At 40.7% G+C, this 15,228-nt stretch overlaps 1 protein-coding gene across 2 annotated transcripts in view; it reads right to left on the bottom strand.

Annotated features, from left to right (window-relative positions):
* MOB3B (MOB kinase activator 3B) overlaps positions 1-15,228 on the bottom strand; it is a 228,312-nt gene that overhangs the window by 148,191 nt on the left and 64,893 nt on the right. The window contains exons 1-2 of one of the 2 annotated variants that reach the window (XM_064291817.1): positions 3,782-4,145; positions 1,008-1,623 (exon numbers count right to left, since the gene is read on the bottom strand). In XM_064291817.1, the coding sequence (XP_064147887.1) occupies positions 1,008-1,425 (418 nt within the window). In that variant the 5' untranslated portion in view covers positions 1,426-1,623; positions 3,782-4,145. Of the gene's footprint in view, positions 1-1,007; positions 1,624-3,781; positions 4,146-15,228 lie in introns of those variants that run through there. The other variant, XM_010588047.3, reaches the window with a different exon arrangement.

Raw genomic sequence — 15,228 nt, 5'->3', positions numbered from 1 at the left:
CTTGACCCTTCAACCTTTTGGTTGGCAGTGAAGCATGTTAACTGCTTGCACCACCCAATGGCTCCCCTGATTGAGCCTAGGGCACCAAAAAATGAATTCTAAATCCAGCCAGTCAGTGCATAGGAAATCCGATGATCAGCTGAACAAAAAAATATAAAAGGTACAAAAGGTTTGACCCTTCCCCTTGAAGAGTTTTATGGTTTATAGCACAAAACAAACAAACAAACAAACAAAATTTGCATTTCATTTCAAGAGTCTCAGTGGATCCAGCAGGTACGTGAGGGTCCAGAGTTAACAGTACAGCCAAGAATTAATGAGCAATGATCAGGAGAGGGAAGAACAGAATGCTAAGATCTTTATTTTCCTGGAATGCCAACCCTCTGCTCAATTGGCCTCTAAACCAATCCATGGATTCTTGCACTGGGAGCTCTGAACCCAAAGAGATGAATACCGGTAACTACACCAGAAGTCAACTTTAATTAGTCAAAAAGGAGGAGCCCTGGCTCAGATCCACCCAGCAGCTCCACAGGACAAAGACCTGGCAGTCTGCTCCTATAAAGATTATACCCTAGAAAACCTTATGGGGCAGTTCTGCTCTGTCACATGGTGACATTGTAAGTCAGAATTAACACAATGGCATCTAACAAACCACAAATCAACTAGCCAAAAAATAAAAATCTTACCGGGACAACTGGAGGAATTGGAGCCTAGAATCCAACCAGATCAAAGCTAACGTTTCATCAGGTCAGTGTCCCCCAGAGTGGGGTATGTGTATTACTGGGGTCCACAATGTTAAGTGGGTTACACGTGATCTTTTTTGCATTTCAATGAATTACTTAGCTGTGAAGAAAGACACTGAAGATACATGAGTGGCAGAATTTAGGGAAACACTGGTCTGGGTGCTAGCCAACATTTAAAGGCAGTCCTGGAAGAAGCCTCTCTCTGCAAGCTTCCTGAGCCTCAGTGAAGTGCGACAAAACAACTAAAGAAGCTGGTCATGGACTTACCCACGCATGTCGGAAATATGTCCTCATTGTTGATCTGGACTTCGATCCAATCCATAAGAAGGTTCATGTACTGGGGAGCTGGCAGTGCAGTCGGCTTCTTGTACTTGAGGTCATCCTGCCACCGATACTCATATTTGGGGCCCCCTGACATTACTGGGCAGGTCCGCTCAGTGCAGAACTCACAGATGGTGCCGTAGATGAGATTGATCCGATTAAAGAAGTCCACCACGTGCACAGCCACCCAGTCATTTTGATCTTCCCCACTAGGCAGCTGCACTGCTGCCTTCAGGTCCACCCCCGAGTTGAGGGATGCCTGGGCCCGTTTGTGGAGCTCAAACCTCTGTGTGCCAGGTTCAAATTTCCTTTTGGGCCGAAAGGTCTTGTCCTTGTTGAACACCTGCTTCAGGGCTATGGACATGGTCTTCTCCTTCTCTTCCTTTCTTCTGCAGGAAGCAAAAAGGCACTTGGAACTTTGCAGTGAGAGATCACAGCTTAGCAGCGTTTTCCACTGCCAGCCTTCAGGCCCCAGTTTTGCAGCCTGAAGCTTTTTATTTCTTCTAAACACCTACTTCCATCTTTCTCTTGAATGATTTCCAGGGGAACCTCATGTTCCTTCCTAAAGGCAGAAAAGAAAAGGGAATTTGTGAGTGCACAGTTTGCACTTAAAAAATGACAAAGGCTTAGACCTGAGTTCCACCTGTGTTTCTGGCTGCCTATTTCTAACATGGAGGTTAAACTACACTGCACTAGTGATGCAAAACATTAAAGTAACCAAAGAAGAAAAGGTATCCCACTCTTTTTCTTCATGGTCTTTTTCAAATATCTACTTGCTCTTCCCTGCATGATCTTAGACTCAATGGACCTGTCCGTGGTGTTAAAGATACGCATGTCAGTCAATGACCCATCCCTATCTCATCTACATTCCTTCTTAGAGCATCTTCTCCCCCTGCTCCCACCACCATCACCTCTGCCTCTCTTGAGTAAGCATAGGACCACTACTCCCATCTTCCTGGATACAGCTGGTTGGAGCAAGGGTAGCTATCACACCAGCTGGCAAAGAAGATCTATCCTGGGAATTTAAAATCAGGGTCCAACATTTTCTGGGCATTAACCATGAGAAGTAATGGAAACCAGGCCTGGTTAAGCCCTCTTTGGACCATGTGTAGTGGAGTTGAGAAATCTGGAGGGGGGTGGGAGAAGAAAAGGATCAAGGAGGAGGGGGAGGAAGAAGGAGAAAGAGGGGGCCACAAACATACAGAGGAAAAAAACATAAAAGCCCAAATGGCCACAGGGAGAGAAAGACAAGAGAAAAAGAGTGAGAATGGGGAAGGTGGGGGCTGGGGAGTGGTTCTAGGAACTGGTTCCAGTTCTTCTTGAAGCCTAGCTGTGTTTCCTGTCCTTGGGATCCATGAGTTTTCCTAAATTAGTCAAATTAATCTCTTTAGTTCAGCTAATTTGAGTGGGTTCTATTTCTTTCCAAGAATCCATAACTATGACAGCATTTGTTACTCCTATAATGTGCCATCTTTAATATCACATCATAGATACCACATTGAAGCAAAGCTGCCCAACAGAGCTTTCTGTGACAATGCAAGTGTTCTGTATTTTTATTGTTCATTATAATAGCCACTAGCCAGGTGTGACTATTGAGCATTTGAGTATGTGGCTAGTGTGATTGAGGAGCTAATTTTTTTCATTTTATTTAATTTTAATTAATTTAAATTTAAATAGCCATATATGGCTAGTGGTTACCATATTGGACACGGCAACTTTGAAGCTTTCAGTGCTTTCTTCCATTATCTCATTCGACCCTCACAAAAATCTGATGAAGCTTGTGGTAGACGTTATGGATTGAATTGCATACCCCAGAAATATGTGTTGTAAATCCTAATCCCTCCCCTATACCTGTGACTATAATCCCATATGGGAATGGGTTTCTTTGTTTTGTTGCTGAGGTAGTATTAGTGTAGGGTACGTCTTAAATCAATCTCTTTGGAGATATCAAAAAAAAAAAAAAGCAGATTGAGCAAGCAATGAAGCAAGCCAAGCAAGCAAAGCTGGGGGAAGATTGATGTCATGCCACTTGATCACCGAAGAACAGCAGCTGAAAAGAGACAACGACCTTCCCGCAGAGACAAGAGGGAAAGAAACCCTTCCCCTGGAGCCGGTGCCCTGAATTCAGACTTCTAGCTTCCTAAACCATGAGAAAAAACTTTCTGTTTGTTAAAGCCATCCACTTGTGGTATTTCTGTTATAGAAGCACTAGATAACTAAGACAGCAGACAAGAGTTATTATCCCTGGGTCTTCAAGAGATAAAATTACTTATCCGTCAAGGTCTCGTAGCTAGTAAGAGGCATAACTGGTATTGAGATCCGGTTTCTTTACTCCTACCAAATGCTCTTTCCACATGGCCTGATATTCTAAAATTGCTGATCTTTGATCTATCTTTCTTGTTGGATCATTAAGCCCCTTTACTCAGAGCTTCCCTCTACATATTCCCCAAAGACCACTAGTATATATTGGATGGAGGTGATGACTGTATCGTTGGCTTTGAAAAGAGAGGAGGTGACTGATCCACCCATGGGTCAAACAACAACAAAACGAGCCAAAAGCTGTGTCCACATTCTGAAAGGCCCACCATGTAATCTGTTAAAATGGAGCACAATACCACTGAACTGCTCTTCCCCTAGCTGGAAGGGGTTCTGCAATTTTGCCACTCAAACGTGGTTTGATGACACATTCACCTTTATGTTATCACAGCAAAAAAATGTACCTGAGACATCCTGGTTCCTTCTCAGACTCTACTCCTTTCTCGGAACTGCAGGTCATTCAGCTGAATGCCTCCTCCCTCCATTCCTGTGGCCACTGCCTCCTCACTTCCTCCCTCTTGCCCCCTCTCTTCATGAGAGGTGTTCACTGAAATGCCATATCTGTGAAGTTTTCTTTTTTTCCTCTTCTCATGGTATTTAGCATACACATATCTACGGGGAGAAGCAGGTCATGTGACACTCTCTGCCCAAGACTGAATTCATACTCACAGGTACTTCAGAATATCACCTGCACAAACATCGACACGCAAACAGTCCATCTCCCCTCCTCAAACTCTAGGGAAAGAAAGGGCTAACCCCAAAGACTTTGTATGAGAAGAGGCTTAAGAAAATCGGGGACATTAAAAGGATAAAAGATTGGAAAGATAAAGGAGATATTAAAAAAAAAAAAAAAAAAGGCAATATTCCCACTTTGACTCGAAAGCTTAATTGCTGAGAATAAAGCAGTAACAATCCAACAGCTACTCCCTCCCCTCTCAAGCAAATGAGACTTGTTGTTATTCTGATAAAGAGATTATCATCAATTCACACTGTCCTCATAGACATCTTCTTTCAGAACAATTCTGCAGTTTGCCCACAGCCTGGAATAGACAAGCATGTGGAAAAGTTCTACCATAACAGTGCTCAGCTCTTGTAGATGCCATCAACAAGCCTCTCTGGCAGCTCTCTGGGGAGTATGTGAATTAAACAGACTAATCAGCAAATCTTCCTCATTGCAAAAGCCCTGCAGTAATTGATACTCATGGATATTTAAATAAATATAAAAGCCTTGTTTCAGGTTTGGAGGTTTTTCTTCTACAGACACTTAAATGACAGACTTCAAGATATCAATTTCTAGGACCGGATGGTGTGTATTCAAAACTTTAATCAGCTTAAAAATCACCCTTTCTTTTTGCCCCAAGGAAACAGATTTATCTGAGGTAGAAATCATTTTAGGAGGGTTATTTCTCAACCAAGTCCCTTAATGTGCTGTTCATGTTGTTGTTGTTAGGTGCCGTGCAGCCAGTTCCAACTCATAGTGACCCTATTATGTACAACAGAAAGAAACACTGCCTGGTCCAGCAACATCCTTAAAATCATTGTTAGGTTTGAGCCCATTGTTGCAGCCACTGTGTCAATCCATCTCATTGAGAGTCTTCCTCTTTTTCACTGACCCTCTACTTTACCAAGCATGACGCCCTTCTCCAGGGACTGGTGTCTCCTGGTAACACGCCCATAGTACCTGACACAAATTCTAGCCATCCTTACTTCTAAGAAGAACGCTAGCTATACTTCTCCCAAGACAGATTTGTTCATTCTTCTAGCAGTCCGTGGCATAGTCAATATTTTTCACCAATATCATAATTCAAAGATATCAATTCTTCTTAGGTCTTTCTTATTTATTGTCCAGCTTTCACATGTATACAAGGCGACTGAAAATACCATGGCTTGAGTCAGGCACATCTTAGTCCTCAAAGTGACATCTTTGCTTTTTAACACTTTAAAGGAGTCTTTTGTATCAGATTTGCCCAAAGTAAGGTGTCACCTGATTTCTTGACTGCTGCTTCCACTGGTGATATGGATCCAAGTAAAATGAAATTCTTGGTGACTTCAATATTTTCTCCATTTATCATGTTACTTATTGGTTTAGTTGTGAGGATTTTCCTTTTTCTTTATATTGAGGTGCAATCCATACTGAAGGCTGTGATCTTTGATCTTCATTAGTAAGTGCTTCATTTTCTCTTCCAATTCTTTTTGGTATGGTGACTCTGTGTGTTCCTCCCATCTTCTTTTTATGTTTCCTGTGTAATTCAATATTTTGCCCACGTTGTTGTTGTTATTGTTGTTAGGTGCTGTCGAGTCGGTTCCAAGTCATAGCGACCCTATGCGCAACAGAACAGTTCTGAGTCATAGCGACCCTATGCACAACAGAACAAAACACTGCTTTGTCCTGCGCCATTCTTAAAATCGTTGTTATCCTTCAGCTCATTGTTACAGCCACTCTATCAATTCACCTCGTTGAGAGTCTTCCTCTTTTCCACTGATCCTGTACTTTGCTAAGCATCATGTCCTTCTCCAGGGATTGATCCCTCCTGACAACATGTTCAAAGTATGTAAGACACAGTCCCACCCATCCTTCCTTCTAGGGAGCATTCTGGTTGAACTTCTTCCAAGACAGATTTGTTCATTCTATTGGCAGTCCATGGTATATTCAATATTCTTCACCAACACCACAATTCAAAGGCGTCAATTCTTCTTCTGTCTTCCTTATTCATTGTCCAGCTTTCACATGCATATGATGCAATTGAAAATACCATGGCTTGGGTCAGGTGCACCTTAGTCTTCAAGGTGGCATCTTTGCTTTTCAACACTTTAAAGAGGTCCTTTGCAGCAGATTTACCCAATGCAACGCATCTTTTGATTTCTTGACTGCTGCTTCCATGGCTGTAGATTGTGGATCCAAGTAAAATGAAATCCTTGACAACTTCAATCTTTTCTCCATTTATCATGATGTCGCTCATTGGTCCAGTTGTCAGGATTTTTGTTTTCTTTATGTTGAGGTGCAATCCATACTGAAGGCTGTGGTTTTTGATCTTCATTAGTAAGTGCTTCAAGTTCTCTTCACTTTCAGCAAGCAAGGCTGTGTCATCTGCATAATGCAGGTTGTTAGTGAGTCTTCCTCCAATCCTGATGCCCTGTTCTTCATACAGTCCAGCTTCTCAGATTATTCGCTCAGCACACAGATTGAATAGGTATGGTGAAACGATACAATCCTGACGCACATCTTTCCTGACTTAAACCATTCAGTATCCCCTTGTTCTGTCTAAACAACTGCCTCTTGATCTATGTAAAGATTCCTCATGAGCACAATTAAGTATTCTGGAATTCCCATTCTTTGAAATGTTATCCATAATTTGTTATGATCCACACAGTCAAATGCCTTTGCATAGTCAATAAAACACAAGTAAATATCCTTCTGGTATTCTCAGCTTTCAGCCAGGATCCATCTGACATCAGCAACGATATCCCTGGTTCCATGTCCTCTTCTGAAAGCAGCCTGAATTTCTGGAAGTTGCCTGTCGATATAGTGCTGCAGCCGTTTTTGAATGATCTTCAGCAAAATTTTGCTTGTGTGTGATACTGATGATATGGTTCTATAACTTCTGCATTCGGTTGGATCACTTTTCTCGGGAATAGGCACAAATATGGATCTCTTCCAGTCAGTTGGCCAGGAAGCTGTCTTCCATATTTCTTGGCATAGATGAGTGAGCACCTCCAGCACTGCATCTGTTTGTTGAAACATCTCAATCGATATCCCATCAATTCCTGGAGCCTTGTTTTTCACCAATGCCATCAGAGCAGACTGGACTTCTTCCTTCAGTACCATCGGTTCCTGATCATATGCTACCTCTTGAAATGGTTGAACATCGACTAATTCTTTTTGGTATAATGACTCTGTGTATTCCTTCCATCTTCTTTTGATGCTTCCTGCGTCGTTTAATACTTTCCCTATAGAATCCTTCACTATTGCTACTCAAGGCTTGAATTTTTTCTTCAGTTCTTTCAGCTTGAGAAATGCCGAGCGTGTTCTTCCCTTTTGGTTTTCCATCTCCAGCTCTTTGCACATGTCATTATAATAGTTTACTTTGTCTTCTCAAGAGGCCCTTTGAAATCTTCTGTTCAGTTCTTTTACTTCATCAATTCTTCCTTTTGCTTTAGCTGCTCAACGTTCGTGAGGAAGTTTCAGAGTCTCCTCTGACATCCGTCTTGGTCTTTTCTTTCTTTCCTGTCTTTTCAATGATCTCTTGCTTTCTTCATGTATGATATCCTTGATGTCATTCCACAACTTGTCTGGTCTTCAGTCACTGGTGTTCAATGTGTCAAATCTATTCTTGAGATGGTCTCTAAAATCAGTTGGGATATGCTGAAGGTCATATTTTGGCTCTCATGGACTTGCTCTGATTTTCTTCAGCTTCAGCTTGAACTTGCTTAGGAGCAATTGATGGTCTGTTCCATAGTCAGCCCCTGGCCTTTTTCTCACTGATGATATTGAGCTTTTCATTGTTTCCTTTCAGAGATGTAGTCATTTTGATTCCTGTGTGTTCCATCTGGTGAGGTCCATGTGTATAGTCACCGTTTATGTTGATGAAAGAAGGTATTTGCAGTGAAGAAGTCGTTGGTCTTGCAAAATTCTATCATTCGATCTCTGGCATTGTTTCTATCACCAAGGCCATTTTTTCCAACTGCTGATCCTTTTTTGTTTCCAACTTTCGCATTCGAATTGCCAGTAATTATCAATGCATCTTGATTGCATGTTCAATCAATTTCAGACCACAGCAGCTGATAAAAATCTTCTATTTCTTCGTCTTTGGCCCTAGTGGTTGGTGTGTTAATTTGAGTAATAGTTGTATTAACTGGTCTTCCTTGTAGACATATGGATATTGTCCTATCACTGACAGTGTATTACTTCAGGATCGATCTTGAAATGTTCTTTTTGAGTATGAATGAAACACCATTCCTCTTCGAGTTGTCATCTCCAGCATAGTAGACTATATGATTGTCTGATTCAAAATGACCCATACCAGATCGGAGAACCCTCCAATATTGCAACTTGAGGCTTGATTTTTTTCTTTAGTTCTTTCAGCTTGAGTAATGCCCAGTACATTCTTCCCTTTTGGCTTTCTAACTGTAGGTCTCCGCACACTTCATCATCACTTGTTACTTTGTCTTCTCAAGCTGCCCTTTGGAATCTTCTGTTCAGCTCTTTTACTTCATCATTCCTTCCATTTGCTTTAACTACTCTATGTTCAAAACCAAGTTTCAGAGCCTCTCTGACATCCATTTTAGTCTTTCTTTTATCCTATCTTTTTAACAACCTTTTGCTTTCTTCATCCAAGATGTCCTTGACAGCATCCCACAACTCCTCTGATCTTTGGTCATTAGTGTTCAACGCGTCAAATCTATTCTTGAGATGGTCTCTAAATTCAGGTGGGATATACTCAAGGTTGTAGGTTGCTTCTCATGAACTTTTAAAATTTTCTTCAGCATCAGCTTGAATTTGCATAGGAGCAAGTCATGGTCTGGTCCGCAGTCAGCCCTTGGCCTAGTTCTGACTGATGATATTGAGCTTTTCTACTGTCTCTTTCCAAACACAGTCAATTTGATTCCCATGTATTCCATCCACCTATGTCCATATGTATAGTCGTTGTTTTTGTTGTCGAAAAATGGTACTTCCAATGAATTAGTTGTTGATCTTGCAAAATTCTAACATGAGATTTTCAGCATCGTTTTTATCATCAAGGCCATATTTTCCAACTACCGATCCTTCTTCTTTGTTTCCGACTTTCACATTCCAATCACCAGTAGTTATCAATGCACCTTGATTTTATGTTTGATCAATTTCAGACTACAGAAGTTGGTAAAAATCGTCACTTTCTTCATCTTTGGTCTTAGTGTTTGGTGAGAAAAGCTGAGTAACAATCTTGTTACCTAGTCTTCCTTATAGGTGTATGGATATTATCCTATCATTGACATTGTTGTACTTCAGGATAGATCTTGAAATGTTCTTTTTGACGAAGAATACGACACCATTCCTCTTCAATTTGTCATTCCCAGCATAGGAGACCATATGATCTTCCAATTTAAAATGGCGAGTTCCATCCTAGCTCACTAATGCCTAGGATATTGATCTTCAAGCATTCCATTTCATTTTTGACAAGTTCCAGTTTTCCTAGAGTCATACTTTAAACATTCCACATTGTGATAATTAATGGATGTGTTCAGCTGTTTCATCTCAATTGTAGTTGTGCCACATTAGCAAATGAAGGTCCCACAAACTTTACTCCAACCACGTCATTAAGATTGACTCTACTTTGAGGAGGCAGCTCTTCTCCCGTTGTAGTTTGAGTACCTTCCAACCTGAGTGGCTCACCTTCCAGTATTATATCAGATAATATTCTGCTGCTATCCATACGGTTTTCACTGGCCAATTTTTTTAGAAGTAGATCGCAGGTTCTTCTTCCTAGTCTGACTTAGTCTGGAAGCTCTGCTGAAACCTGTCCACCGTGGGTGACCTTGCTGGTATTTGAAATACCAGTGGCATTGCTTCCAGCATGACAGCAACAGACAAGCCACCATAGTATAACAAACTGACAGACGAGTGGTGGGTGCTGTTCATGGCCACCACTTATTAAACTCTACTATGTACCAGTCCCTTGACATATATTATTAACATTTCTAATTCTCACCAACACGTTGCACGGTGGATGTTTTTATGACAATTTTATATAAAAGACATTGAGACTCAACTAGAGTAAATAATTTGCTTAAATTAAGAAAGTTAGTTGATAATAAGGCTAAATTTTAGTCAGATCTCTGACACTAAAGCATATATGATTTTTTTCACTAAAGTTGTTTTAAAATCTTGTGACCATCCTTAACGTTTTCAAAGCTCCTTCACATATATATTTCAAAGCTTTTTACAACAAAACTATAAAGGAAGCTAAAACAGGTGGCATTGCTATCCCCATTTTACAGATAATAAAACAGAAACTCTTGTCTCCTAATGCTTGGTCCACTCTTGTTAGTCATTCCGATGTGCTCAAACACGAGGATGTCTCTTCTGGTCAAACTTTTTGGTCTAGAATGACGTCCTATTGAGAGGAGTTGGGCTGATGTTTAAATGTAATGGCAATCCAGGGTGGGTAATAACAAATTCATGATGTCATTGAATGATTGAACAAAGAGGTACCTGCCTGAGTCTTTATCCAAGTGTATAATGGAGCAGGTACCTAAGACAGTTTTGAAATGAAAAAAGGAACAGTAAATTCACCTGGCCTTACTTTCCAACTCAGTGCCCCATCAAGACACCTGCTCATAACTTGTACTGTGGGCTTATTAAATGGTTAGAGCAGTGCTTCTCAAACTTTAACACAGAAAGCTTGTTAAAATGCAGATTATGATCCAGTTGGTCTGAGTTGGGGCCTGAGAGCCTGCTCCAAGGTGATGCTGAATCTGCCGGTCCATGGTTGATGCTTTGATTAACAAGGCCTACCCTAACTAACCCTAACAGTTTGAACCCTCCAGGCACTCCTTGGAAGCTCTATGGGGCAGTTCTACTCTGTCCTATAGGGTCACTATGAGTCGGAATCGATTCGACGGCACTGGGTACTGGGACTGGAACCCTAACTAAGGGAGCTTGTTAAAGAAATGCAGACTCTTGGCCCTAACTCTAGACCTACTGGATCTGAATCTACATTTTCACAAACTCTCAAGAGTTGTATATGCTTTGAGAAGCACTGGGGTGGAGAGCTGCCTGGCTGGAAGTGTAAAGGGATGAATAAATAAACATCCATTTGTTGTTTTCTGGACAGTTTGCTTTATAAACTGTCTTCAGTTGAGTATGTGTGTTTTTGATAAAAAGAATGAGAAGAGACTCAGTATTTGAAATGTAATTGCTTTGATACACATTGACAACGACCCAGTCTTTTGATCTGTATTGATGTAGACACCATAATACCCAGCACCTAGGAGGTCCCCAGTGAATATCCTTCTATAAATTCCAGATGGAGCATGGCCACTGCTACTGCTGCTGCAGCCTCACACAGGACAGCTTCTTCGGCTGAATAAAATGCAGCACTAGCAACAACACAGTGATTTTTCTCCATCCTTGCCCAGCCTCCAGGAAGAAAAAAACAAGTCATGAGTTTTGCCCATTGAACAGCAACTATAAGGAAATCCAGTGCAATGAATAGCGCCCACTACAATGCTGGTTGTTAATAAATATTTGAAGCTAATCACTCATTCAATCAATAAATATTTACTAAAGGCCTTTTATGTGCCAGACACGGGGCTAGGCCCTGGGGACACGAGCTAACTAAAATGTGGTCCCTGTCTTTGAAGAGCCCACAATTTGGTATCCAATTTTGAGCTTTGCTTTTCAAGCTACAAAGTTAAACTCACCAGCATGAACACCAACGTGATTCCTTCAGAGTATTACTCAGGCAGGAAACATGTCAGAGGATGAAAAAGACCATAAAGAGTGAGGCTTTATGGAAAGAGAAAAACGGAAATCCAAATAAACAGCATAAAATTGACAGGCGTTCCATGTGTTCTACATATTTCCTGCTTAATAGATCAATTACAGCAATAAAACATGTGCACTATAAAAATACACAGAGAGAATGTGGCTGTGCTGCAAGGGAATGTTGATGAGGTAACTAAGCAACACTGGCAAGGAAAGTTCTTATTTTTCTTTTCCTATTGATGTCTTCTGCCTCATTAGTTGAAAATATCAGAGTCTTTGCCAGGGATGAGGAAGAAATGAAATAACTCTCCCGCTCATTCCTGAGACATCCATCTCCTTTAGCCGTAACCACCTCTAAGAAAGGCTGGTGATACAGAAAGGCAGATATCAATATGTCATCTGTGACATGAAGGACCCTCCTTGGCAGGATCATCTGGCAGGGCAGACCACTCCAGGAAAGTCTTATCAATATTGAAATTCCAGGGTTAAAAGTACAAGTAAATATTCCAAAAAATGAAAATATCTTACGGAATCTCACACACTGCAGCGTCAGCCACAGCAGATCAATGCACAGGTGTCCGCAGCAGTGACCCGCATGATTCACCATTTCACTGACTCAGAGATAGCACCCTTCAGAAGAGGACAGTCAGCAGTGGGAAAGGAAAGAATGGGATTTATCTGGGGTGGTTTAATATTCCACATAAGAAGCCCTGGTGGCACAATGGTTGAATGCTCAGCTGCTAACTGAAAGGTTGATGGTTCGAACCCACCCAGTGGCTCTGCAGGAAAAAGACCTGGCGATCTGCTTCTGTAAAGATTACAGCCACGAAAACCCTATGGAGCAGTTCTACTCTATCATATGGGATCACTGTGAATTGGAATTAAGCCCAAGGTACCGAACAATAACAATACACCACGTACTCATAGTCTAATAAAGACAGACCTCTTTTTTTTTTTTTTTTTCTTTAATGTTCTCTTGAATAAGGGAGACCTTCTGGAGGCCCACAGAGACTGGCTTGGATTCCCAACAACAAAGAACATGGCAAATCCTCAGTCAAAATTTGGGAATATAGGGTTGATCCAATATTACTACAGTTTAAAGAAAAAAAATAATAGAAGGAAAATTTTATAAGATAAAAGCTCAGTTGGCTCATGGAATCTTTATGAAAGACAATGTAAATGCTTTTATTGACTGTTTTAAAGGGGAAAAAAAGAAAAAAATTCTCCAAGTCAGTAACCATTTGCTATATTATTTCCAGGTATTTGGACCAGCTAGAAAATATTCATTTTTGTGGTCAAAAAAAAGGGCATGTGATTTGAGAACAAAAATATCTAAGGCAGGTGAGGGCAGGGGAATGGGGCACGGGGACAAGACTAGAGATAGAGCTAATATAACAGCTGAAATAAAGAATTGAGGTAGGTCAAAAATATACATAATTTTACTTTTTAAAGCTCAGGTGCGTACCAGCTGACGTGATGTCACTTAAAGTCTCCATCCAATAGTAGAATAATGGTCATTGTCAATTGCCATTTCTTTCTATTCTCTTTGGGTTGTGGTATACCAATCCTTTCCTGGAAAAGTCTCATTACTCTCATCCTTGCTTTAAAAGAAAAAAAAGTTCAAATTTAAGGAAGTTGGTTCCTGTAAATGCCAGCAGAATCATTTACTCTTAGCCTCTCTAAGCGAATTTGAGTCTCAGGGTCTGGAAAACTTTTATCCTTGGTCCTGTGGGAACTCATGTATGACATCTGGAATCATTCCAAAAGATCTTTGAAGGGGGATAGAGAACACAAAATGGGCTAAAAGACTGGAAATTAGAAAATACTGTTCTAATTTTCAAAGGGTACTATTTTAAACTTCGAAGTGGGTTGGGTAATATTGACACCAATTCCAGGCAAGATTTAGAGGCAATATAGCACAGTGGCTAAGAGCACATCCTCTACAGCGTTGCTGTGAGAATTCAAGATGGTGTATGTAAACTTCTTGGCACATAGTAGCTACTGAATAATGTGGAAGCTGCTGTCATCATCTTCATTATTTCAATCATATTGTGATACAACTTTTACTGGAGAGTCAGATTCCTGAGACCAAACAACCACCCAGAATCTATCTTAGGAAGCTTAGAATTCTATTCAATCTAATTATGTAACAGCAGTGCCAACCACTAACATTTAGTGAGTACTTACTATTCATCCTAACAACCCTATGAGATAGATATTATTATTATCACCCTTTTGGGTTTGTTTGTTTTTTAGGTGCCACCGAGTCCCTTCTGATTCATAGTGACCCTATGTACAACAGAACGAAACACTGCCTAGTCCTGCACCATTCTCACAATCGTTGCTATGCTTGAGCCCATGGTGTCAACTCATCTCAGTGAGGGTCTTCCTCTCTTTTGTGACCCATTTTACAATTTAAAAAACCCTGAGATACAGAGAGATTAAAATTTGTCCCAGGTCAAAGAACCAGTAAGTAGCCAAGGTGACTCCAAAACTCTTAACCACTGCTTAATGCTGCCTCTTTAGATATGTGGGTGGCTTAATTCACAAAATAGAAGAACATTTATGGGACATCTAGGGAGGTCCTGGGAAGTAGAGGCAGAAACATAGACCTAGCCCTATGTACATCATCATGTGCTACTCCAGTAGACATACTTTTTGAGCCTTTGTGGTCTGGAGTCGGAAGACCTACATTCAAGTTCTGCCAATGACTCCAATGGACTATGGACAAGATGCCTTTATGAGTCTCAACTTTATGTTCTATAAAGATAACAGTGCTTACCTTTCGAGGTTATTGTAAGAATTAAGAGATATTACCTGTGAATGCACTTCCTAAATGGAAAACCATTATATGGTTATTGACACAGTGACTAACAACAAAAGGAACTACAACATTTTTTTCTTTTTTTTTAAAGTACAGCTTTTTTCTCTTTTTTTATTGTACATTAGATGAAGGTTTACAGAACAAACTAGTTTCTCATTAAACAGTTAATACACATATTGTTTTATAACATTGGTTAACAACCCCTTGACATGTTAACACTTTCCCTTCTCGAACTCGGGTTCCCTTTTACCAGCTTTCCTGTTCCCTCCTGCCTTCTAGTCCTTGACCCTGGGCTCGGGTGCACCTTTAGTCTCCTTTTGTTTTATGGGCCTAAGAACTGTAACTTTTGATGTGACTGCAAGACATATGAGTACAGGCAGTCCCCAGGTTATGAATGTCCAACTTATGAACAATTTGTACTTAAGAATGGGCTGCCGTAAAGCCTATGTCATAGATTGAATTATGTCCCCCCAAAAATGTGTGTATCAATTTGGCTGGGCCATGATTCCTGGCACTGTGTGTTGTTTTCCTATATGTTGTAAATCCTGCCTGTATGATGTTAA

The sequence above is a fragment of the Loxodonta africana genome, chromosome 9, assembly GCF_030014295.1.
Source record: "Loxodonta africana isolate mLoxAfr1 chromosome 9, mLoxAfr1.hap2, whole genome shotgun sequence".
Taxonomy (NCBI): Eukaryota; Metazoa; Chordata; class Mammalia; order Proboscidea; family Elephantidae; genus Loxodonta; species Loxodonta africana.
The sequence above is the reverse complement of the archived record's forward strand: the minus strand, read 5'-3'. Positions and strand labels throughout refer to the sequence as shown.